At 35.6% G+C, this 24,971-nt stretch overlaps 1 protein-coding gene across 2 annotated transcripts in view; it reads left to right on the top strand.

Annotated features, from left to right (window-relative positions):
* SECISBP2L (SECIS binding protein 2 like) overlaps positions 1–24,971 on the top strand; it is a 60,485-nt gene that overhangs the window by 14,589 nt on the left and 20,925 nt on the right. Inside the window, exons 5-15 of one of the 2 annotated variants that reach the window (XM_082387916.1) lie at positions 1,854–2,083; positions 2,378–2,402; positions 2,742–2,857; positions 8,346–8,480; positions 9,948–10,028; positions 10,572–10,739; positions 10,885–11,026; positions 14,381–14,550; positions 15,317–15,449; positions 17,215–17,377; positions 19,228–19,448. In XM_082387916.1, coding sequence (XP_082244042.1) covers positions 1,854–2,083; positions 2,378–2,402; positions 2,742–2,857; positions 8,346–8,480; positions 9,948–10,028; positions 10,572–10,739; positions 10,885–11,026; positions 14,381–14,550; positions 15,317–15,449; positions 17,215–17,377; positions 19,228–19,448 — 1,584 coding nt within the window. The remainder of the gene's footprint in view (positions 1–1,853; positions 2,084–2,377; positions 2,403–2,741; positions 2,858–8,345; positions 8,481–9,947; positions 10,029–10,571; positions 10,740–10,884; positions 11,027–14,380; positions 14,551–15,316; positions 15,450–17,214; positions 17,378–19,227; positions 19,449–24,971) is intronic. The other variant, XM_082387917.1, reaches the window with a different exon arrangement.

Raw genomic sequence — 24,971 nt, 5'->3', positions numbered from 1 at the left:
AGATAGCATCACAGACCCCTAACATATACATCATGCAAATCTATTCCAGATGGATTAAGGGCTTAAATGGGAAAACCACATGTAGTAGAAAATATAGGCAGATGTCTTTATGATTGCACGGAGAGAACTATTCCTAAAATTAAGAATTTCTGTTTATCAAGCGTGAGTGAAAGAACAAGGCACAAATCTTGGAAAAGATTTTTACCATGCATGTAACTGACAAAGGATTAGTGTGAGGATATATAAAGAATTCATAGGAATCAATAAGAAAATGATCCCACCTTGTGCTCAGGGCCCCTGGAATGCAGTGCTGCCAAGGGGCTGAAACAGTTTGGCAGAACTATAGGAATATTTGGACCCAGTTGTCCTACTCAGGTGAATGTATCCAAATGGAATCTCCCCCTAGAAAGAAAAGGAACTGTTTGATTAAAGGTGTGTACACTGCAGCAGCAGCAAAAAAAAAAAAAAACACTGAAAACTTCTCAATGTCCAGTAACGGGCAACAAGTCAAAAGAAGTCTCCAGGACATCCACTCAGTGGAATAATACGGGGCCTTCATATATTATAATTAATGAAGAACATATACATAATATTAAACAGTGCAACTCAAAAATTGTATTGATTCTGTATAAAAATTATATATGGAAAAAATTGTGTATGTGGAAAAAGGAATATTTATGATAGGTTAGGAGATCGTAAGAGGTTTTTTAATGTCTTGTAATTACAATTTGTGAAATACAAAAATGAGAAACAGGCAACTTAGTAGAAAAATAGGCAGAAGTTAAACAATCCAAAAGTAATTTTAACAAGTATTTTACAGAAAGGAAAACGTGAGTGGCTAAAACCATGAGAAAAGATTCTCAATCTCGTTATTAAGCAGAAAAATGCAAATTAAAACCCACAATGAGCCATCTTTTTATACCCAACTATTGGCAAAAATTATAGCCTAGAGGACAGTGTCAAGTATTTGGTGAATATGTGCATCAGTGGGGATATTTATATCCTGCTGTTAGAGTGTAAACTGTTCTAACCACCTTTGAAAATGATTTGGCATTACCAAGCAAAGTTGAATATTATGTGTATCTCCTAAGGCCTAGCAGTAATTATCTTAGAGAAACTTCACGTGCACACATACACATTTATATGTCTATATGAGAATGTTTACAGCAGTATTGTTGTTAACAGCAAAACCCCCAAACAACCCAGGTGTCCCATCAGTGGTACAAAGGATAAATGCATTTTGGTATATTCATACACAGACATTCTAGATTCCAGTGACCTTAATGAATTACAGCCACATGCATCAGAATCTCAAAACCAATCACTGTTTAGGGGAGGGGGTAGCAGCAGGGGGAAGCAAGTCACAGAAGAATATGGACAGTATGATTTCATTTTAATAAAGCTAAAACTGCAAAAGTACATGATATATGTTTTTGGAATACAAAAATCCTTGGTAAATCTAGTTTAAAAAGTGAAGGAAAGGTAAACACAGTTCAGAATAGTGGTGGCCTCTGCGGGAGAAAGAGAATGCAGTGGTGGAGGAGGCACGCAGTGGACTTCAAAGGGTTGGTGATGTTCTCTTTCTGAAATGGGTAATGGTGGTTTGTTTTAATTATTCTGTGGTATTAATTATACAGATATTTTAGTTATACAAATATTCTCTTTTCATACTAAATACCTTTTATAAACCAACTTCTCAGGAACAGCTTACCTTTTGATGATCTTTTCAAAAGTTTTCACCTGTTTTCTCTATTTACAAAGTTAGGTATCTTTGTTTTCTTACAATTTTAATGATAACAAGAATTGATCAACTTGTCCTCAAAAAGAGTTGTCACACTTTCCTTGCCTTACAGATTTCCCATCAGACATCGCTAACAAATCTCTCTCAGAGAGCTCTGCCACGATGGTCTGGAAGGCCAAAGGCAGGAGGAGAAGAGCATCCCACCCTACTGCTGAATCCTCTAGTGAGCAGGGGGCTAGTGAAGCTGACATTGACAGTGATAGTGGCTACTGCAGTCCCAAACACAGCAACAACCAACCTGCAGCTGGGGTTCTGAGAAATCCTGATTCTAGCACCATCAGTGTATGTGGCATTACTTTGATTTCCTCATCAGTCATCTGTGTCAGTATTATCTTTGTGTCCTCTGCTAAAGCTGAAGTATCTATTTTCATGAACAATTCCTATAATAATAGGATGGTTAAAAATGTATTTTGTATGTTTTATTATTAATATAAGAATACTCATTTATGGAGAAGTATTTTTTCTAAGATTATAATAAGCATGCTTCACACTAGATGGAATTATGAAATGTTTTGCAAGGTATATGGTGTTTACTCTTAAGCGGAAAATAATTGTCTTTTTTGTTTCTATTTTTAGCATGTGGAATCATCTATATGTGCAGGTACTTACTTTCTGCATAGTGTTTTTGCTATACTTTCTTCTTTGTCCAGTCACAGCTTTGTTTTTAAGCATGAAGCTTGCTGATGCTGCAAAAAAATTGGAAATCTTCCAAGGAAATTCAAGTTAATTTGAAAGTATACTTTTGTTGATGGAATTGAGAAAATTCCAGCTAGAGGTATTCCGTAAGATGACAACTTGTATTACTAAGAACTGGAATACCACTTAAAGTTTATGGAAAATTTTTCAGTATTACATTTATAGTGACTGAGTTTCAGTACGTGAAGTTAGGGGGCCCTTTAGGTTTTGACATCTTTATATTTTAAAATCTCATTTATTACAGGTGGTGTAAATTGGTCCAATGTAACTTGCCAGGCAACTCAGAAAAAACCTTGGATGGAAAAAAATCAGACATTTTCTAGAGGTGGAAGGCAGGCTGAACAAAGAAATAATTCACAGGTAATTTGGATTAGGTTGGAGAAATTTGAGTAGTGTGAGATATGGTATAGTGGTTTTGAAGGGCAGTGTTCTTAATTTTTGGCGATACATATTGTGTTGTTTAAATAACATGATATCTGTAACTTTTAAATGGCTTAGCCAATAAAATTATTATTTAAATAATGAAACAAAATGGCAAGATGTTGAATGTAGGTGGGATGTATATTGTACCATTTTCTACTTTTCTATATTTAAGAAATATATTTGTATATTTTATAATTTTAAAAAAGAATACTCTCCAGTCCTGCTTCATCTTCTGTGACTGTTTCTTATCCATATAAAAAAATTTAAAGCATTTTAGTACCTTAAATATTGATTCTTTGAACTTCAGGACTGCAGCCTTGTCCACGTGTCTTTAGTTGACTATAAACACCACAAGCCATGCTCGGTGCTTGTTGCGGTACCATAGTGATGGCTGCCTCTGCCATAATGGGGCCAGACGGGGCAGCTTGCTGGTCTTGGGGAGCAAGATCTAGCTGCGGTACAGCAGAGCAAGTTATATACGGCCACGAACTTCCAATAATTGTCTTCCTGCGTTGGTTGGTTGTGAAATCAGGGAGGTGTTGATTGGTCAGTGTTTTTCCTTTATAATTTTTAGATACAGTTCCTGGATTCCTTAAATCTAGTTAAGGAATTAAAGTTACCATATGGATAGATCTGGATGAACTGAAGTAAGAGTAAGTTACTAATGGATTGAATAAACCAAATACTTGCCGGTGTGCCTTTGCTTCCCTGAAATGAAGTACTTCAGACGTACCCTAATGTTAATTAGGCTGTAGGGAAAACAAGTAGAATAATGCCCTCTTCCCTATGGTTATTGCAAAAATGAGTCATTGTTGTTTGTGGCAGGCTTGTGAGGCAGTCTAACTTTATTTGATTAAAAACAAAAGAGCTGAAACAAGAATTGTTAGTATAGATTAGATAAACAAAATCTACGGAATGTTTGGTTAAGGACTGAAATTTTATGTTGAAATCGTAACTGCTAGACCTGCCAAGTTTGCAGTCTCATTACTGGTACTTTTGATATCAGTAGCCCACTAGAGAGGAAATAATACTGATACAGAAAAACATTTTATCTCTGCCTCAAAACTGATGCGGAATGGTGAAAAACACAAAACTTTCAATTTTAGAAACGCATAAACGTTTGTTTATTTTGTCTCCCTTCATTCCAAAGAACTGGAGCCAGATGTTGAACAATGTGTGTGTTTTCTTTTCTACTTCTGAGGCTTTGTTATACTTTTCTTAAGTGTGTAGCTTGATTTTTGATATGCAGAATCTTTTTTTTCTTTTAAGTCAAAATATTTTTCCCCTTTGCAATTTCTGATTGTTTTTAGGCTTAAAAAGTCTTTTAGAAATCTAGTAAATATTCACTTGTATTTTCTGCTTCTTTTTTACAGGGTAATGTTTTCAAAACTTTTTTATCTGAGGTTTTTTTTTGATGCATGGTACAACATAATGAGGTCGATTTTCACAGTAGCTAACCAGTTGTCTTAACATTGTAATCCATTATTTTTTCTGATTTGTGCTGCCCTTTTAGTCATTTGCTAATTTCTTATGTCTTGGGTCCTGTTTCTGGGCTTTTTTGTTCCATTTATCAGATTTTTGCACCTGTACCATGCTGTTTTAACTACTGTACAATGCAGTGATTTTTAATGTTTTTACCAGTGTTTTAACATTTGAAACAGCATATTTTTTCTGCACTGTGATGTAGCCTTAATTGTAAATGAAGGACAGAATGTAAAAACTTAAGTTTTTAAAAATGGCTTTATTTTGTGAATAGGTTGAAAAATAAAATATATGAAAAAGGTTATACAATGAACAATCTCATTTTTACCCTGTCTCCACTTGTCTTCTTATCTTCCCTATATCTGTGTATTTTCCCAGAGTTTTTTTTTTTTTTTTTAACAACTCCTAATGTTGTATGCATATATCCTTGTTAATTTCTGAAGTCCTGTCATTGGACACTTGAATTATTTGTAAACTATTGCTGTTAATAGACGTGCTGCAGTACTAATTAGACATCTGTGTGTATAGCAGTAGACTAAATTCCTAGGTAAGGTATTGCTGAGTGAAAAGATAAAGTCATTTCTGTTATTCGGTAAATAACACCAGATTGTACCATTTTACATTCTCAACGATAATGTGGAGAGTGCTTATTTCCAAGTAGCCTCGGTAATCATGTGTTTTCAAGATTTTGGATTTGTGCCAGTGAGGGAGAAATAGTGTATTAAAGTAGTTGAGTATCTTCCCATATGTTTAAGGGCCGTTTGTACTTTTCTGTGAACTTGTCATATTCTTTGACCATTTTTTGTATCTTGATCTATTTCTCTGTTTTTGTACATTAAACATTTTTTTTTAATTTAGAAATTTTTATTTTTATTTTTCTTGGGCCGTGTGCCTTGCGGGAGCCTCGTTCCCCGACCAGGGGTTGAACACAAGCCCCCTGCAGTGGAAGTGCAGAGTCCTAACCACTGGGCCACCAGAGAATTCCCTGTTTTTGTACATTTTTAAATCAATTTGATCAAGCTCTTAGCAAATTTTTTTAATTTCTGGGAGGTGGTAGTCTGTAATATGAGTTGCAAATATTTTGCAAGATTTTCATTTTTATTTCTGACTTTGCTTATTATTATTGCCATATACAAGTTTGTTTTAAATAGCATTAAGAAGTTTATTTTTATAAAGGAATTTGCCTGTTTTCCTCCAGTGTGTTTATGCTTTTGTGTTTTTTTACATTTAAATCTTTATTCCGTTTAGAGTTTGTCTTGGTGGATGTTGCGAGATATGGGTCCTATTTTGTATTTTTCAAGTGGCTACCTAAATCTCCCAGCACCATCTATTGACAAGTCCATTACTTCACCTATTTGAGATAACCACCTTTATCACATGTTAAATTTTCATATATATTGAAATTTGTTTCTAGATTTTCTGTTTTGTTCCATTGGTTTTTAAACTAATCTATCAACTTAGGGAGAATGGATTGCCTTATGATATGGCATCTTTCTAGAAAAAAAAAGTCTTCCTATTTTTTCTTTTTTCTTTAATTTTTTGGCTGTGCCACGTGGCCTGCAGGATCTTAGTTCCCTGACCAGGAATTGAACCCAGGCCCCTTGCATTGGAAGCGAGGAGTCTTAACCACTGGACCACCAGGGAAGTCCCCTGCCTTCTTATTTTTGAGTTACCTTTTTGTGTTCTTCAGAAGTATTGTATAATTTTCTGAAAATAAATTTGTACATATCCCTCATTTGTCAATTCCTAGTATTTTTCTTTTTTGTTATGTAAGTGGAATATAAACACCTGAATCTTTAGATACTGATTTTGTGCTAGTCATTTAAGAATCTTAGTATGTAGTTGTAGCTATAGTTTCTGCTTTGTTCTGTATGCCCACTTTCTAGCAACAAAACTCTTTTTTCTTAGAAGAATTATTTTAAAAAGGGGGGGTTATTCATTCCAGGAGGTAATTGAAATACTTGCATATTTGGTCCTCATGAACTTTGTTGGGACCGTTAGTTTGGGGGTTTTAACTTAATCCTGGAACTTTATGTCTCCAAGTACAAGAATCAAGTTGCATTTATTTTTTTAAAAAATTGTTTTTATGTTTGTAACAACATTAATGCATATATACTAAGTCTGGTTTACAACAGGGCTTACATTTTGATGTAATTGTAATGCTGTTTGGAGGGCAGGTTTACATTTATTTGTTTGTGATAGTGACTGTACAAAGAAATGAAGAGTTGTACTTAAGAATTATTCTCTTCTGTTCATCCCAATATTGGGGCTTGATTATTAGTTTTCATTTCAGTGTTAATAATTTATGTGAATTCAGTTGTTTCTTTAGTACCTAGACATTGTAAATTGCACTTGTTTTAGCATCCTTGTTTGAGCTGCTTTTCATGAGCCAATTTAAAAAATATTTTATTATGAAAATTTTTAAACAGACCTTAACGTTGAAGTAATTTTATAGAGACCATTCATATAGCTACTAGCTTGATGCTATCGAAGATTTTACAGAAATTTGCTTCACATATGTATTCCTCTGTCTATCTCTCTATCCATGTTCATGAGTTTATTTTAAAATGAGGTAAATATTTAAAACCAAGGAACTGTTGGGTACCTGGCAAATTATCAAGTTTCCTGACAGATGCTTATAGGTTATAGGAAGTAGCCCCATTGTGCACATTCTAAGGAAGATTACATTTACTATATGACTATCCTCTGGCGTATAGTTCTGCCATACAGCCTACTTCCCAAGAGAGTATTAAAATTGTTTCTTTAAAAAAAAAAAAAAAAATCTGTTTCTTATCAGCAAGTCTTTTTAGACCAGTTGCTTAGCATGGGAATTGCTAGGTGCTTCTAGGTCTTTGTGTGCATATTTTTGATTTAATAATCCAAAGCCTATACAACAGCACCTTCAGTCCAGGTCTGCTTCAAGTTCTGTATATTGTTAGAATTCTTGGGTAACTGGTAAAGAAGATCATACTTTTCACATCTTCTCTAGGTGTCCTGGTTCAGAGGCATTTCATCTAAGTTGCATTAGGTACTTAAGAGCGGGAACTTGATTGTCTTAAGATTCTTAAAGTGCTTAATGTGTTTTTTTCTTGCTTTTATGACAGTTGAACATTTTGCAAATGGGTCAATAGGATAATAATAATTTATGTGACTGACAGTTTTATTCTTTTAAATCTGTTTTCTTATAAACAAGATTTAAAATTTTTAATATTTCCTAGGAACTAAAAAACAAAACTACAGATATTAAAAGACCTACGATAGTTTTATAGAAAGGTAATACTCAGTTTCTCCCAATGGTAATAACATCTTGCAAAACTGTAGTGCAGTATCACAACCCTGATACTGACATCTATATAGTCGATTCATAACAGATCCATTACTGCAAGGATCCCTCATGTTGCCCTTTTATAGCCAAACTCCCTTCCCTTCCCCACCAGCCTCTCCTTAACCCCTAGAATCCTCTAATCTGTTCCCCCTTTTTATGGTTTTGTCATTTCAAGAATGTTGTATAAATGAACTCATGCAGTCTTTTTAGGATTGGCTTTTTTCACTTGCATCGTTTTTTGGAGATTCATACAGATTATTGGGTATATCAGTAGTTTGTTCCTTTTCGTGACTGACTGCTGTTTTATAGGATGCATATACCACAGTGAGTTTACTCTTCCAATGAAGGACATCTGGGTTGTTTCCAGTTTTTGGAATTACAAATAAAGTTGATATAAGCGTTCATGCACAAGCGAAAAAAGTAACAGACACTAATTATCACATTTTTGTATTTTCATTATGACCTTATTTGTCAAAAGTTGTAACCTTTTGTAATAAGTTATGCACTTTATGAAAATTCATTGTGCTGTATACTTTGGGGTACATTTCTGTATGTTATACTTCAATAAAACATTTTACTTAAAAGTAATATATTCTCCCCCCTCTGGGGTTTATTTAGGTTGGATTCAGATGCCGAGGACATAGTACTTCCTCAGAAAGAAGACAGAATTTGCAAAAGAGACAAGATAATAAGCAGTTAAACCCCAGTCAGTGTCATAGAGGCGACCCAAATTCCGAGTCTTTATATTTTGAGGTATTTTTTCAAACTGTGTATTGTTATAGCAAATGTTGCCATTAAGAAATTAATTTTTCTTACATTATGATAAGTACTTTTTATGTCTTAACATGTGACTGCAAGTAGATTGTAAGTTACTTAGATGTATTTGTCTTGTCATTTTTGTCTTGGTTATATATAGTTAGTCTAACATTAACTTTATTAATGTTTATTTTTATAAGTTTTTGTCATGAGTATTCATTTTGAGGTAACATATGGAGGTAGAACTTAATTTTATGTGGACTTCCCCTAGTTTGAAACTTTCTCCCTAACTTTCATTATCTTTGTTGAATCTATTTGTTAAGTTTTTCAAATTTGAATAGTTCAATCTAGTTAATTTGTGCTGCTAGCCAGGGGAGTCTTGAAGAAGGAAGATAAAAGGCTATTTTACTTTTTCTAATAGGCAGACAGTTTATATTCTAATTGCAATGTTTCTATTATTTATTCATCTAACTGGTGCTCATTGGAGGGCTGTTGTATGTTTAAAGTTAGGTGCTCTGCATGATACATTAAGGTGAATAAGCACACTACCCTTAGGGAGGTTGCTGTGTAATAGAGGAATGTAGACATGTACACACCTGATACTTCTCGGGTGTGGTTGAAGTTGAAAGGAGAAATAAGTACCTCTGGGTTTGAGGCAGGATAGGGATAACATTTGGAATAGGTTTTAAAGAATGAGTAGAATTTGATTGTGTCAAGATGGTGAACAACATCCCAGGTAACTCATTTTTGTTATGTAGTTTCTATAAAATGAGTTAATAGATGGAGTTTAAATATGCTTGAGGCCAGAGGCTTCAGATGAATAATATGTTAGATAAGCTTAGTAATTGACCGAAAGGACTTGAGGGTACAGCTCAAGTAGTGTATCAAGAACAGTACATGTGGCAGATTTTTTATTTGCACTTAATCATATGATTGGTTCCATACTTATATTTAGTTAAAAATAATAGATATAAATTTCGGTGTAAAGGAGGATATTGGTTAAGAAATTACTTTGAATAGGGAATTTATTTTTATTTTTTAACTTTTAATTTTATTGACTGGTGTATGTAGTAATGGGACAGGGAATATATTAATGAAATTCATATTAAGCCATTTGTTTAAAATCTTTTCAAAATTATGTGAAATGTGATAAAATCCTTTTTGAATTTCTTTTTATTTACTTACCCACCTTAGGGTAGAATTATTAATAAAAATGGAATAGTAGATGCAGAAATCCAAAGGATGGACACGTGTGGATGTATCCCCATCCTTGAATAATTAAATTAGCTATGTTTTAGCATGTGAGAAATGAGATTTCCTTTTTAAGACTGACTTTAAATAGTTTAATATTGAGTTAAAAAATTACTTCCCTATCATTTCATTACTCTTAAACATTATAAATGTTGTTCTTAAGAGTTTATTGCTTTGAGCTCTGTTTTTACTTAAAATGTGGAACTATTTCAGGATGAAGATGGATTTCGAGAACTAAATGAGAGTGGAAGTGCTAAAGATGAGAATATTCAACAGAAACTTTCTTCAAAAGTAGTAAGTGACTCTTTTAAAAAAGATAAGCAAAATACTTGAACATCTTTGGAGCTATGGCAATGTTGAAAAGAAATATTACAGCTAAGTATAAAGACTTGTAGGGCAGCATGGTATAGAAGAAGCACTGTATTTAGTACTGATCTTTAGTATTTCTTTTCAGCATAGCCAGAACAGAGACACTGTCCTTTGAAATCCATAGTTCCATTACAGACAAGGAAATACCATTAATTAAATGACATCATAAAACATATAGTCCATGCTAAAATTTCCCCAGTTGTTGCAAAACTTTACCTTGGAGTTATTTTGTTTTCAGTCCAGGATCCAGACAATTATCACCTATTGCATTTTGCTGTTTTGTCTCTATTATTTTCCAGTCTCCCAGTCTAGAATGATCCCACCATCTCACTCTGTTCTTTATGTAATTGAATCTTTTGAAGAGTCTAGTCCAGTTATACTGTAGAACATCTCACATTCTACATTGTCTTTCCTTATGATTAGACTTTTATGGAATCACTAACAAATGTTTTTCTCTGGTTATCACAGTTGGATGATTTACCTGAGAACTCACCAATCAATATAGTTCAGACACCAATTCCCATTACAACCTCAGTTCCTAAACGTGCAAAAAGTCAAAAGAAGAAAGCTTTAGCAGCAGCCCTTGCCACAGCTCAAGAATATTCAGAAATAAGTATGGAGCAAAAAAAACTGCAGGTATGTATTCATTTTTATGAACAAATATGATAGTTTATTTGGTAGGTTTTGGGGGATGGATGGAAGAGTGACAAATATAATTATCTTATATTGTCACATTTTCATACTAAAATGAAAAATAAATGTTTTCATGTTTACTTTGCAGGAAGCTTTATCAAAGGCAGCTGGGAAAAAGAATAAAACACCTGTACAACTAGATTTGGGGGACATGTTAGCAGCTCTGGAAAAACAACAACAAGCCATGAAAGCGCGGCAAATTACTAATACCAGACCTCTGTCATATACAGGTGATATCATTAATCCTAGCAATTTGCTATTTGGCTTTGGTAATATATTTTGGAAATTGTTAATCTAAATTATATATACCTACAAAAATCCAGAGTCTGATTACTCAGCAGCTTCTCTCCTGCCACCCTAGTAGCCCTCATCAAACTACAGTGTAGTAGCCTCCTAACTATTACCTACCTTTTATTCCCCCTAACCCCCAGTCTATCTTAAAAGGAGCACTCTTTTTCAAATATAAGTTCAAAATCCTCTAGTAGCTCGTCATCTCACTTGGAGCGAAGCCAGGGTCCTAAGTCATATCTTAGCTGATCCTGTTACCTTTTTGCCCTCATCAGCATTCTCCCCTGGCACTCACTGCTCTAGCCACGTTAGAACAGCCCCCTTGCTGTTCCACAGACACATCCAACATGCTCCAAGCTCAGTGTCCTTGTGCTTGCTCTTTCCTTCACCTGGAACTCTTTTCCCTCAGGCATCAGTATAGTTTGTTCCATCAGGTCCTCCAGGTCTCTGTTCAAATGTCGGTTGGTATATGTTACGAACCAACCAAATTTTTCTCTTCTTCAAAGGTATCAATAAGAATCACAAGTAATTTGGCTCTATAACTGTTAAATTATCCAATTTAAAACCAAATGGGAAACATAGGCGTTTTAATCAAATTTTGTGTGTATGTGTGAGAGAGAGAGAGAGAGAGAAAGGGAGACAGGGAGGGACAGAGAGGGAGAGAAGTGGGGGGAGGGAGGGCGAGGAGGGGAGGGAGGGAGAGAGAAAATGAGCTGGCTTTCTGCTGAAACAGTAATTTATATTTTAACAAACCTCGTCAAGAGTTAGAGCTCAGCACCTTTGACATGCTCCCTCATTTCTTTTCATAGTCTTTGTTTTTAGAGGATGAGGAATAAGATAAAGGAAAGGGAAAGGCACCAACAAAAAGCACTGATGTTGAGAGGAAGAATGGAATTCTCTCTTTCCTCTGCTCCTATGTAAAGGGTCTACTGTTTTTAAACAAAAATATAAGTAACAGTTTATAACTTTAATCATGTGTGCAAAATGTTTAAACCTATAGCTAGTTACCATCCGGTATGAACGTTAGCTTTGATTAACTGTTAGTAAAAATAATATTGAGTGCATACTAAGCTTTAGAGTTGCATGCTGTTGAGATGAGGAAAGTGGCAGTAACATCTCACTAAGAGTAAAGGACCCTAGGGAGTGGAACTGAGAGTTAGCAGTGTTCCAGAGGCAATGTGGTCTAGTGGCTGCACGCAGGGGCTTTGGAGTTGCGCTGCGTCTTGAATCCTGTTCTTCCATGTTTTTCCTTGGCGAGTTATTTAATCTTCCTCTGCTTCAGTTTCCTTACATTAAAATGGAGATAATACAGTACCTGCTTCTGGATTGTTTTGAGGATTGAATGAGATGATACATGTAAAATGCTTAGAAGAGCGTCTGGGTTACATTCACTCAATAAAGGTTAGCCAGTTATTTTGGGAAAGAGATTGTTAGCCTGTGATAACTTCAAGTGGCTTATTATTACAACTTTGATTTGTTTAGCACATTAATGTATACAGATGTAAGTATCTACGTGCAAAGTGTGGTGTCAAGAACTGTGGAATTACAGATATGATTAAGATATACCTGTGGTCAAGGAGTTTATAATCTAGTCTGAGAGAAAGACGTGCCCACATAACTAATAAAAAGCAGTGCCTTAGGAAAGATACCAGCAAAGTTTTATGAACTTATAGAAGAAAGAGTGATTTACGTCAACAGGGATGTATGTTACAAATGCCTTCATATATGATAGCATTTGGACGTGGGCTTTAAAGGGGGAGTAAGATTCTTGACAGATAGAAGTGAGATTAACCTCTAATCTATCACCAATGTTTAAATTGGGAAGTGTTAATTACAAAGAAATCAGCTTTCTTGGGAAGTCCAAAAGAGGGACGGGACTATGGCAGAGATGTAAAAGGATTTTAAGGAATTAATAGGGTTTTTTAATTGATGGAATGTGGAAACAGGTCAAAGATGACTCAAACTCTCTGACTTGGAGGACTGTGGTGGGGGTTAGGTATATGATGATACCAAACAGGTTAAGGATCACGGAAGAAGAATTTTCTCGGGAAGAACAGACTCTGGCCCTGTTGTATTTGAAATGCTAGTTAGGGAGATCCTGGTGGATCCTATTTAACGTAGAGTTAGGTATGTGCAGTTCAGGTTAGAAGTCAGTGAATTTCAAATAGAGATGATTGTTGTAGCTGTGGAAATATATAAGATTGTCAGGGGAAAGAAAAATTAGGAAAAAAGATGTTCAGGGATAAAGCCTTGTAGAATGCTCAGAGTTAAAAGACAGAAGGAAGAAGAACCAGAAAAACAGGTTTGAGAAAGAGTGAGAAAAATAGAACGTAATGTCACAAAAGGTGAGGATAGAATTTTGAGGAAGAGGATGTGGTCTTTGGTAACAAATGCTGAAAAAAACTAGAATAGAGCAAAAAATCAGAGTTAGATTTGGCAGTTGCAAGGTTTTATGTGATCTTGGCAATAGCAGTTTCAAGAGAGTGGGTAGGGCAGAGGCCAGATTATAATGATTTGGGAAGTAATGAGGAAGGAAAGGGGAATGATGGTTTCTTAGAAGCCAGTCAAGGGAGAGGTTTTGTTAGTTTGCCTGTTTTTTCTTCCTTCTATATAGAGGAGATTTTGAACTTCTTTTGGGGAGTTAGGGAAAAGAGTCAGGGGTCAAGTCAAGGAGGAACTTGAAAGATGCAAGGGGAAAGTAATAGAGCAAAATCCTTGAGGAATTAATCCTGAGATGGGATTATGAGAAGAAGTGGTTGGTAAGCCTTCGGTGGGAGTAAGGATGCCTGCTGCCTCCTCTCAGGTGGCTTAGAAGTTTATATTGGAAAGCATCGTCTCAAGGAAGTAGCAGGAAAGCTTTTCTGCTAGAGTGAGAGAATTGAGATTAGAGGCTAGGTCTGCTGAAGGATGGGTGGTATCCACGGGAGAATGAGGGTAACGATCAATCAGGCATAAAAGAATTGCTGAATAGTACTGAGAGTGCAGCTGAGAGGGGAATATCATTCTTTAATGACAGGCTGAAATGAGGAGAGGAGTGATAGACTACTTATCTTATGTAAGGGTCAGTTTTAGATTCATTAGGAATAAGGAGAGGTGCAGAGTTTTGAAATTCCAGAGGTAGAATGGTTCTTTGGAGCTGTATCTGAGGGACACTGCATGGCCATATACTGCTCCTGCTATATGACGTCTGTTTTCCACAAGAAGAGGATGTTGTTCTTATAGGTTTATTATTAGAAATGTTGAAAATATGTGGAGTTGGCCATAGTAGTAAAACTAATGTTCTTGTTTGTTTTTAGTGGTCACTGCAGCTTCTTTTCACACTAAAGACTCTACTAACAGAAAACCCTTAACCAAAGGTCAGCCCTGTTTGACATCCTTTAATTCTTTGGACATTACTTCCTCTAAAGCAAAAAAAGGAAAAGAAAAGGAAATTGCAAAACTAAAACGGCCCACAGCACTTAAAAAGGTAAACCAAAACCTGGGGATATTTATTTTACTGTATAAAAAAGGGTTTAAATCGTTTTGCAAAAGTAGTTGTGGCATTTTGGCCAACAGATTATTGTGAAAAGTTCTTAGACATGCCTCTTTATGATGACTAGTTAATTTAAGGTTGGGGATCTCAGCATCATAACTATCTTTCTGTGTTGACCAAGGCCCTGGGGAATCAGTTCTATCAGTTTAAAAAAAAACGTTAAACATTTAGGTATCCAAAAACTTTAGACCCTAGGTATCAGAAGCCTGGGATTCTAGTACTAACTTCAGTACTTATTTTGTAGTTTTAGCAAACCTTTCTTATCCTCATCTTCTTTATCTATAAGTTGGGTATAATATCTGCTCTGTTTAACTCAGTATTGTTATTAGGAGGAGCGAATGAGATGATCTATGACCAAATAAATCTAACGTAACTATGTGACCTGGTTTCCAAAGGTTTTATTTTATCCATTTTGGGGGAAACCCTAGTTTGTCTACTAGGATTTAAAGACTGAAGCAGATGTCGTTTGATAGCTGTAGTATTATATTGCCGTCCTTTATTTTGGATATAGTACTTCCTTCAACTACAGTGCCTAAAATGACATTTACCTTTTTGCCAGTCAGTTTCTACATAGCCAACCAAAATCCTTACGTCCATTTTTTAAGTGAACACTACTATTCCTATGTAATAGTGACCATTTTAATCATTCAGTACATACTTAAAGAGTAATTAGTAATTAAAGACTGGTAATGACTTTTAGGTTATTTTGAAAGAAAGAGAGGAAAAGAAGGGCCGTTTAACTGTGGACCACAATCTTTTGGGATCTGAGGAACCAATAGAAATGCACTTAGATTTTATTGATGATTTGCCGCAGGAGATTGTTTCCCAAGAAGGTAAGATCACCTCTTTCCCCCTTCTTCTCATAAAATGGTCCGAAGTATTTTAATTAGTAGGTAACAACACATCACTAGTTATTCTCCTAAATATGCTCCATATTTTATCTAAATTTTTTAATTTTTGAGAGTGGTTTCTTTTGAAGATGCTTCTGTAGGGAGATATTTAAAGGGCGGGGAGGCAGGTGTTACATAGTAGGTCTATGGCATTTTTGAAGCTTAACTCCTGAATTTGTTGTAAACCCTCATAATTATGATCTTACCAATGCATCCTCTGTAACTGTCACAGTTCCTTTCATCTTGCCTTCTTTTATATCTAGAACACAATTGACTTTCTTTGCAGGACTACAGTTGACCCTTGAACAAGGCAGGTTTGAACTGCACAGGTCCACTTGTACACAGATATTTTTCAATAGTAAATACTGCAGTGCTACTCAGGCATGGTTGGTTGAATCCACAGATGGTGGAGGAACTGCGATACAGAGGGCGGACTATAAATTATATGAGGTTTAAATCCCCATGTTGTACGAGGGTCACCTGTATATTTTATTGAATTGCTTTTGTTGATTTTCTTCCTTGCTTTTGTGGAATAATTGCAAAGCTTGTTGTAGTGCAGAGGCCAGTTGGTCAGTAAGATTCAGTCCCATACAGTGGGTGCCAGCACATGATTCCAGTTGGGACCTCAGCAAAACTGCAGATGCCTTCTAAAATTTATACTACTGTGGAAGAAAGATTTTAAGAGAAACCTGACTAGGTCCCTATTTCTACTGGTATTTATTCTTCAACTTTTGGCAAAACATTTAAATCTGATTTACACATAGATTTAGTAGCGGTGTTCCCTTGTGTTTAGAAAAATAAGTTTACTTCTTCTAAGATTTGTTCCAATATGTTTGGTTAGCGTTCCCCTTTACTCTCAATTAAGTATCATTGCCTTTGTATTTAGGTGTATCTGTTTATGCATTCCTTCAACAAGTGTGTGTTGAACATCCATCATATGTACTTTAGTAAGTGGGGTACGGATGGGAAGGTCAGGAAATGTCATAAAGATACATAGTGGACTGGCCCTGTTACAAAAAGCTTACAATCCAGTAGAGAGATAAGATATATGTGTAACTTTGCAAATTAATGGACTGGACAAATGCTAACTCCTTTCCTGAGTTTTAGAGCTGTTCAGAAAAGAAGCAGTGACTAAAGGTGGCAGTTGAGTCAAGAGGTGGCATCTACAAACGTGGCTGCCTGAGCACAGGAGCAAAGACCAAATGAAAGAGAAGCTGGGGTGGTGCCAGGAGAATTGGGAGTGGTGTGGAGAGAATGAGTGAGGTAGAATTCATCGTTGCCAGCAGCAATGGGAATTTTTAGACAGTTAAAAAATTTATTTCTAAGAAATAGGTGGAAAAATAGAGATGAAGGAGATGGGTAATATGATCTGGAAAGAGTGCAGAAGCGGATACGTCTTTTGTTCTTCAATTTAGATCCCCTGGGAATACATGTTTTAGATAACTTGGCCTTCTTGCAACTCTTCTGTGGAGACTTGTAGGTTATGCTTGATGTTTTTCAGAGTATATTTTAAGACATAATAGGAAAATTTGATTTTTGTAGTATGTGAGAAATGTTTGTAATACGAGCAATGCCCAACTTGGTAGCTTCTGGAGAATTTGGAAGTGATAACAAAAGATAACTGCCATTCTAAATTATGTTGATCAGTATAGAGCTTTTCAGCATTCAAAATTTCTAAATTATTTTCCCTCACCCCACGTCTCCACAGATGCTGGACTGAGCATGCCCAGTGATGCATCCCTCTCTCCAGCAAGTCAGAACTCTCCGTACTGTATGACACCTGTGTCACAAGGCTCTCCGGCTAGTTCTGGGATAGGCAGTCCAATGGCATCTTCGACAATAACCAAAATCCACAGCAAAAGATTTAGAGAGTAAGTTTTAGTCTCATTATTGAGGTTGAATAGTTTAAGTATCTTGACTGTAGTTCTGAATATAATATTGTCATTTTTTTCTTGGTGGGTTGAACAGACAGAATACCAAAGATCTTTAAGCTCTTTCAGATTTTGTTTAACAACGGGTTTTATTATATGGAAAGTATTTGCCTTCCGTCAGCTGTCAGTGTTCATGTAAAAGTGATTTGACAGTAAATACATTCTTTTTATATCAGCTAGTGTTTATACCCATGAAATTTGGCCTCTTACAGCTTATGTATTATATAAAATGTCATACTGTGACATTTTTCCTCTCCAAATGCTTTTGCTTTTTTGTTTATATTATGGGCCCTTCAAAAAAAACCTCTTTAACCAATTAATAACAAGTTTCTAAGATCCTACTACATGTAGTGAACCTGTTACATAAACCTATTTGTTTTTAAGCATATATTTCTAAGTTTGAAAATGCCCATCTGTGAATAACCTTGAACTGACAGTTATTGCTGTGAAGGATTTTAGAATGTAAACATTTGTGTAGATGAATTAATTTTACCTTTGAAATTAAGTTTACCTATGAAAGAATCCCAGGGTGAAAGTAAAATATGTGTGAATCCAAACCACATTGGTTTGTTCTGTTCCTTTACATTATTGTTTTTGAGCAAATACTTATCGCCTAGGTTTGGGAAGTTAATTAAATATCACAGATGTGTGACAAAGGAAATACTTGGAGAATAAAATCTTATATATGTGTGAAATAAACAGCTTGGAAGAAAAGCAGAGTGAAGAAAATTGCATTTTTGATGTTTTATTCTTCAATTGCATTCTTTAATTTTGTATACTGTATGATAAACTTTCCTCAGTCTGTCCAGTTATATCTTCTGTTCTGAAGTAATGTCATACTTGCATTTATTTAAACACTTTTCACATAAACATTAAAAAGATTTCCAAAGCAGAACATTTTTTTTCACTAAAGAAAGGCAGGCCTAGATTTTCCCACCATATAATGTATCAGTAATTTAGAAGTGGTAATTTGCTGGCCCGGCATTCCTAGATCAGAAATTTTACCAATTATCCTTGTTAAGTACCTGCTTATGGTAGAGATAGATTATAGATGAAAGCTAGCAAAGTGGAATATATAAGGAGTTTACTTAAACTAGAATGACTTTCTTATCCTTGAAATTAAGTACTATAGTGGCCTCACACTACTTGCTTTCTGTGTTTTGCGTTATAGCCACATATGATCTCACAAAGAGCCTCATTCAGTTGCTTAGCCTGATACAAAGCCATGTGACTTTTACCTCAAGACCTCTTTGGTTTTGGCTTCAATTTAATTACTGAATTCATCCTCTGTAACCATAGATTTTCAGAGGTAGAGGGACCATTGAGGCTGTCATCCATAACTCTTTATTTTTATGGTTGAGGAAGCCAGTGCCGGAGACTGTGATTTTTCCAAGCGTGGAGGATGAATGGTTGGTATTAGGGCATTCAGTTAGCTTTTATGAAATTAATTTGTTTCTTATTAGAAGCATCTTTAGTATTCATTGGAATGAAATAACTTTATACATTAGCTCCTTACCAAAAACATTATACCTGTTTATCTAATAGCAGGCTAACATTTGATGTATATCCTTAGGAATTTAATAACTGGGTGTTTGATTAGTACTTCCCCGAGGTTAATCTATCCTTTACATAAAAGCCGATCTGTTGTAATTCAGGAAAACTCTTCTGCTTTTCTAATTGAAGGATTTAGGAGATTTTTAAAGACTTGATTTTTTAATGAAAACCTGTTACTGGATGTATTTTTTTCCTAAAATAATTTTATAATTACCTACTTTTGGTTTCCTTTACAGGTACTGTAATCAGGTTCTTTGTAAAGAGATTGATGAATGTGTGACTCTTCTTCTTCAAGAGCTTGTCAGCTTCCAGGAACGCATCTACCAAAAGGATCCTGTAAGAGCAAAAGCGAGGAGACGGCTGGTCATGGGTCTAAGAGAGGTTACGAAACATATGAAGTTAAACAAGATCAAATGTGTTATAATTTCTCCAAATTGTGAAAAAATCCAGTCCAAAGGTATGAACATTTTACTTTTGAAGTGTTTTGATATTTATGTGGTATAATTGTAGAATATGCAGTGAATTTTAAAGTGGAAGCTGTATGTCTTCTTTAGCAAAGTTTAGGTATAAAACATAATATTGAACATGAGGAAAGAAAATGAAATGTTTCAGCACCTGAGGCAGAGTAATAAAATTGAGATCAGATTGTAAAGAAAATCCCCATTTATGAACACTAGTGAAGGATTTAGTTGGGGCCAACCAAGTGTCCCCTGTGTTGTGATCAGAGTGGGAACTACTAAGCGGGCATTTCTTTACCTCTGCAAATATATTCTACTTTATTTTTTTTTTTTTAACATCTTTATTGGAGTATAATTGCTTTACAATGATGTGTTACTTTCTGCTTTATAACAAAGTGAATCAGTTATACGTATACATATATCCCCATATCTCTTCCCTCTTGTGTCTCCCTCCCACCCCTCTAGGTGGTCACAAAGCACCGAGCTGATCTCCCTGTGCTATGTGGCTGCTTCCCACTAGCTGTCTGTTTTACATTTGGTAGTGTATATATGTCCATGCCACTCTCTCACTTCGTCCCAGCTTACCCTTCCCCATCCCTGTGTCCTCAAGTCCATTCTCTATGTCTGGGTCTTTATTCCTCTCCTGCGCCTATGTTCTTCATAACCATTTTTTGTTTTTTTGGTTTTTTTTACATTCTATATATATATGTGTTAGCATACGGTATTTGTTTTTCTCTTTCTGACTTACTTTACTCTGTGTGCCAGACTCTAGGTCCATCCACATCACTACAAATAACTCAATTTCGTTTCTTTTTATGGCTGAGTAATATTCTATTGTATATATGTGCCACATTGTCTTTATCCATTCATCTGTCAGCGGACACTTAGGTTGCTTCCACGTCCTGGCTGTTGTAAATAGAGCTTCAATGAACACTGTGGTACATGACTCTTTTTGAGTTATGGTTTTCTCTGGGTATATGCTCAATAGTGGGATTGCTGGATCATATGGTAATTCTATTTTTACTTTTTTAAGGAATCTCCATACTGTTCTCCATAGTGGCTGTATCAATTTACATTCCCACCAACAGTGCAAGAGGGTTCCCTTTTCTCCACACCCTCTCCAGCATTTATTGTTTGTAGATTTTTTGATGATGGCCATACTGACTGGTATGAGGTGATACCTCATTGTAGTTTTGATTTGCATTTCTCTAATGATTAGTGATGTTGAGCATCCTTTCATGTTTGTTGGCAATCTGTATGTCTTTGGAGAAATGTCTATTTAGGTCTTCTGCCCATTTTTGGATTGGGTTGTTTGTTTTTTTGATATTGACCTGCATGAGCTGCTTGTAAATTTTGGAGATTAATCCTTGGTCAGTTGCTTCATTTGCAAATATTATCTCCCATTCTGAGGGTTGTGTTTTCATCTTGTTTGTGGTTTCCTTTGCTGTGCAAAAGCTTTTAAGTTTCAGTAGGTCCCATTTGTTTATTTTTGTTTTTATTTCCATTACTCTAGATGGTGGGTCAAAAAGGATCTTGCTGTGATTTATATCATAGAGTGTTCTGCCTATGTTTTCCTCCAAGAGTTTTATAGCGTCTGGCCTTAAATTTAGGTCTTTTATCCATTTTGAGTTTATTTTTGTGTATGGTGTTAGGGAGTGTTCTAATTTCATACTTTTACATATAGCTAGCTGTCCAGTTTTCCCAGCACCACTTATTGAAGAGGCTGTCTTTTCTCCATTGTATATTCTTGCCTCCTTTATCAAAGATAAGGTGACCATATGTGCATGGGTTTATCACTGGGCTTTCTATCCTGTTCCACTGATCTATATTTCTGTTGTTGTGCCAGTACCATACTGTCCTGATTACTGTAGCTTTGTAGTATAGTCTGACTTCCGGGAGCCTGATTCCTGCAGCTCCGTTTTCCTTTCTCAAGATTGCTTTGGCTATTCGGGGTCTTTTGTGTTTCCATACAAATTGTGAAATTTTTTGTTCTAGTTCTGTGAAAAATGCCATTGGTAGTTTGATAGGGATTGCACTGAATCCGTAGGTTGCTTTCGGTAGTATAGTCATTTTCACAATGTTGATTCTTCCAATCCAAGAACATGGTATATCTCTCCATCTGTTTATATCATCTTTAATTTCTTTCATCAGTATCTTATAGTTTTCTGCATACAGGTCTTTTGTCTCCTTAGGTAGGTTTATTCCTAGGTGTTTTATTCTTTTTGTTGCAGTGGTAAATGGGAGTGTTTCCTTAATTTCTCTCTCAGATTTTTTATCATTAGTGTATAGGAATGCAAGAGATTTCTGTACATTACTTTTGTATACTGCTACTTTACCAAGTTCATTGATTAGCTGTAGTAGTTTTCTGGTAGCATCTTTAGGATTCTGTATGTATAGTATCATGTCATTTGTGAACAGTGACAGCTTTACTTCTTCTTTTCCGATGTGGATTCCTTTTATTTCTTTTTCTTCTCTGATTGCTGTGGCTAAAACTTCCAAAACTCTGTTGAATAATAATGGTGAGAGTGGGCAACCTTGTCTTGTTCCTGATCTTAGAAGAAATGGTTTCAGTTTTTCACCATTGAGAGTGATGTTGGCTGTGGGTTTGTCATATATGGCCTTTATTATGTTGAGGTAAGTTCCCTCTGTGCCTACTTTCTGGAGAGTTTTTATCATAAATGGGTGTTGAATTTTGTCGAAAGCTTTTTCTGCATCTATTGAGATGATCATATGGTTTTTCTCCTTCAATTAATATGGTGTATCACATTAATCGATTTGCATATATTGAAGAATCCTTGCATTCCTGGGATAAACCCCACATGATCGTGGTGTATGATCCTTTTAATGTGCTGTTGGATTCTGTTTGCTAGTATTTTGTTGAGGATTTTTGCATCTGTATTCATCGGTGATGTTGGCCTGTAATTTTCTTTCTTTGTGACACCTTTGTCTGGCTTTGGTGTCAGATTGATGGTGGCCTCGTAGAATGAGTTTGGGAGTGTTCCTCCCTCTGCTATATTTTGGAAGAGTTCTAGAAGCATAGCTGTTAGCTCTTCTCTAAATGTTTGATAGAATTCACCTGTGAAGCCATCTGGTCCTGGGCTTTTGTTTGTTGGAAGATTTTTAATCACAGTTTCAATTTCAGTGCTTGTGATTGGTCTGTATATATTTTCTATTTCTTCCTGGTCAGTCTCAGAAGGTTGTGCTTTTCTAAGAATTTGTCCATTTCTTCCAGATTGTCCATTTTATTGGCATATAGTTGCTTGTAGTAATCTCTCATAATCCGTTGTATTTCTGCAGTGTCAGTTGTTACTTCTCCTTCTTCATTTCTAATTCTATTGATCTGAGTCTTTTCTCTTTTTTTTTTGATGAATCTGGCTAATGGTTTATCAATTTTGTTTATCTTCCCAAAGAACCACCTCTTAGTTTTATTGATATTTTCTATTCTTTCCTTCATTTCTTTTTCATTTATTTCTGATCTGATCTTTATGATTTCTTTCCTTCTGCTAACTTTGGGAGTTTTTTGTTCTTCTTTCTCTAATTGCTTTCGGTTTAAGGTTAGGTTGTTTATTTGAGATGTTTCTTGTTTCTTGAGGTAAGATTGTATTGCTATAAACTTCCCTCTTAGAACTGCTTTTGCTGCATCCTGTAGGTTTTGGGTCGTCATGTTTTCATTGTCATTTGTTTCTAGGTGTTTTTTGATTTCCTCTTTGATTTCTTCAGTGATCTCTTGTTTATTAAGTAGTGTATTGTTTAACCTCCATGTGTTTGTATTTTTTTACAGATTTTTTCCTGTAGTTGATATCTAGTCTCATAGCATTGTGGTTGGAAAAGATACTTGATATGATTTCAGTTTTCTTAAATTTATCAAGGCTTGATTTGTGGCCCAAGATATGATCTATTCTGGAGAATGTTCCATGAGCACTTGAGAAGAAAGTGTATTCTCTTGTTTTTGGAGGGAATGTCGTATAAATATCAATTAAGTCTGTCTTGTTTAATGTATCATTTAAAGCTTGTGTTTCCTTATTTCATTTTGGATGGTCTGTCAATTGGTGAAAGTGGGCTGTTAAAGTCCCCTACTGTGATTGTGTTACTGTAGATTTCCCCTTTTATGGCTGTTAGCATTTGCCTTATGTATTGAGGTGCCCCTATGTTGGGTGCATAAATATCTACAATTGTTATATCTTCTTCTTGGATCGATCCCTTGATCATTATGTAGTGTCCTTCTTTGTCTCTTGTAATAGTCTTTATTTCGAAGTCTATTTTGTCTGATATGATATGTCTATTTTGTCTGATATGAGAAAAAGAAAGCTACTCCAGCTTTCTTTCGATTTCCATTTGCATGGAATATCTTTTTTCCATCTCCTCACTTTCAGTCTGTATGTGTTCCTAGGTCTGAAGTGGGTCTCTTGTAGACAGCATGTATACGGGTCTTGGTTTTTGTATCCATTCAGCCAGTCTGTGTCTTTTGGTTGGAGCATTTGGTTGGAGCATTTAATCCATTTACATTTAAGTAAATGATTGGAGCATTTAATCCATTTACGTTTAAGGTAGTTATCGATATGTATGTTCCTATTACCATTTTCTTAATTGTTTTGGGTTTGTTATTGTAGGTGTTTTCCTTTCCTTGTGTTTCCTGCCTAGAGAAGTTCCTTTAGCATTTTTTGTAAAGCTGGTTTGGTGGTGCTTTACCAAAGCAAAGAATTTGGTGAATTCTCTTAGCTTTTGCTTGTCTGTAAAGGTTTTAATTTCTCTGTCATATCTGAATGAGATCTGTCCCCAGTGGCTAAGGTTGGTTCAGTGGGTTGTGTAGGCTTCCTGGTGGAGGGGACTGGTGCCTGTGTTCTGGTGGATGAGGCTGGATCTTGCCTTTCTGGTGGGCGGGACCAAGTCCGGTGGTGTGTTTTGGGGTGTCTGTGACCTTATTATGATTTTAGGCAGCCTCTCTGCTAATGGGTGGGGTTGTGTTCTTGTCTTGTTAGTTGTTTGGCATAGGGTGTCCAGCACTGTAGCTTGCTGGTCATTGACTGGAGCTGGGTCGTAGCGTTGAGATGGAGATCTCTGGGAGAGCTTTTGCCGTGTGATATTACATGGAGCCAGGAGGTCTGTGGTGGACCAATGTCCTGAACTTGGCTCTCCCACCTCAGAGGCACAGGCCTGACACCTGGCTGGAGCACCAAGACCCTGTCGACCACACAGCTCAGAAGAAAAGGGAGAAAAAAAAAGAAAGAAAGAAAGAAAATAAAATAAAGTTATTAAAATAAAAAGTAAGTGTTAAAAATAAGAAAAATTAAAAAGTAATAAAAAAAAGAAAAGAGACAAGAGACCAACCAAACGAAAAAACAAATCCACCAATGATAGCAAGCGTTAGAAACTATACTGAAAAAAAAAAAAAAAAGGACAGACAAAACTCTAGGACAAATGGTAAAAGCAAAGCTATACAGACCAAATCACACGAAGAAGCATATACATACACACAAAAAGAGAAAAATGAAAAATATATATATTGTTGTTCCCAAAGTCTA

This window comes from Balaenoptera borealis, assembly GCF_965194805.1.
Source record: "Balaenoptera borealis genome assembly, chromosome: 3".
Classification (NCBI taxonomy): Eukaryota; Metazoa; Chordata; class Mammalia; order Artiodactyla; family Balaenopteridae; genus Balaenoptera; species Balaenoptera borealis.
This window is presented reverse-complemented; position numbering and strand designations above follow the sequence as displayed.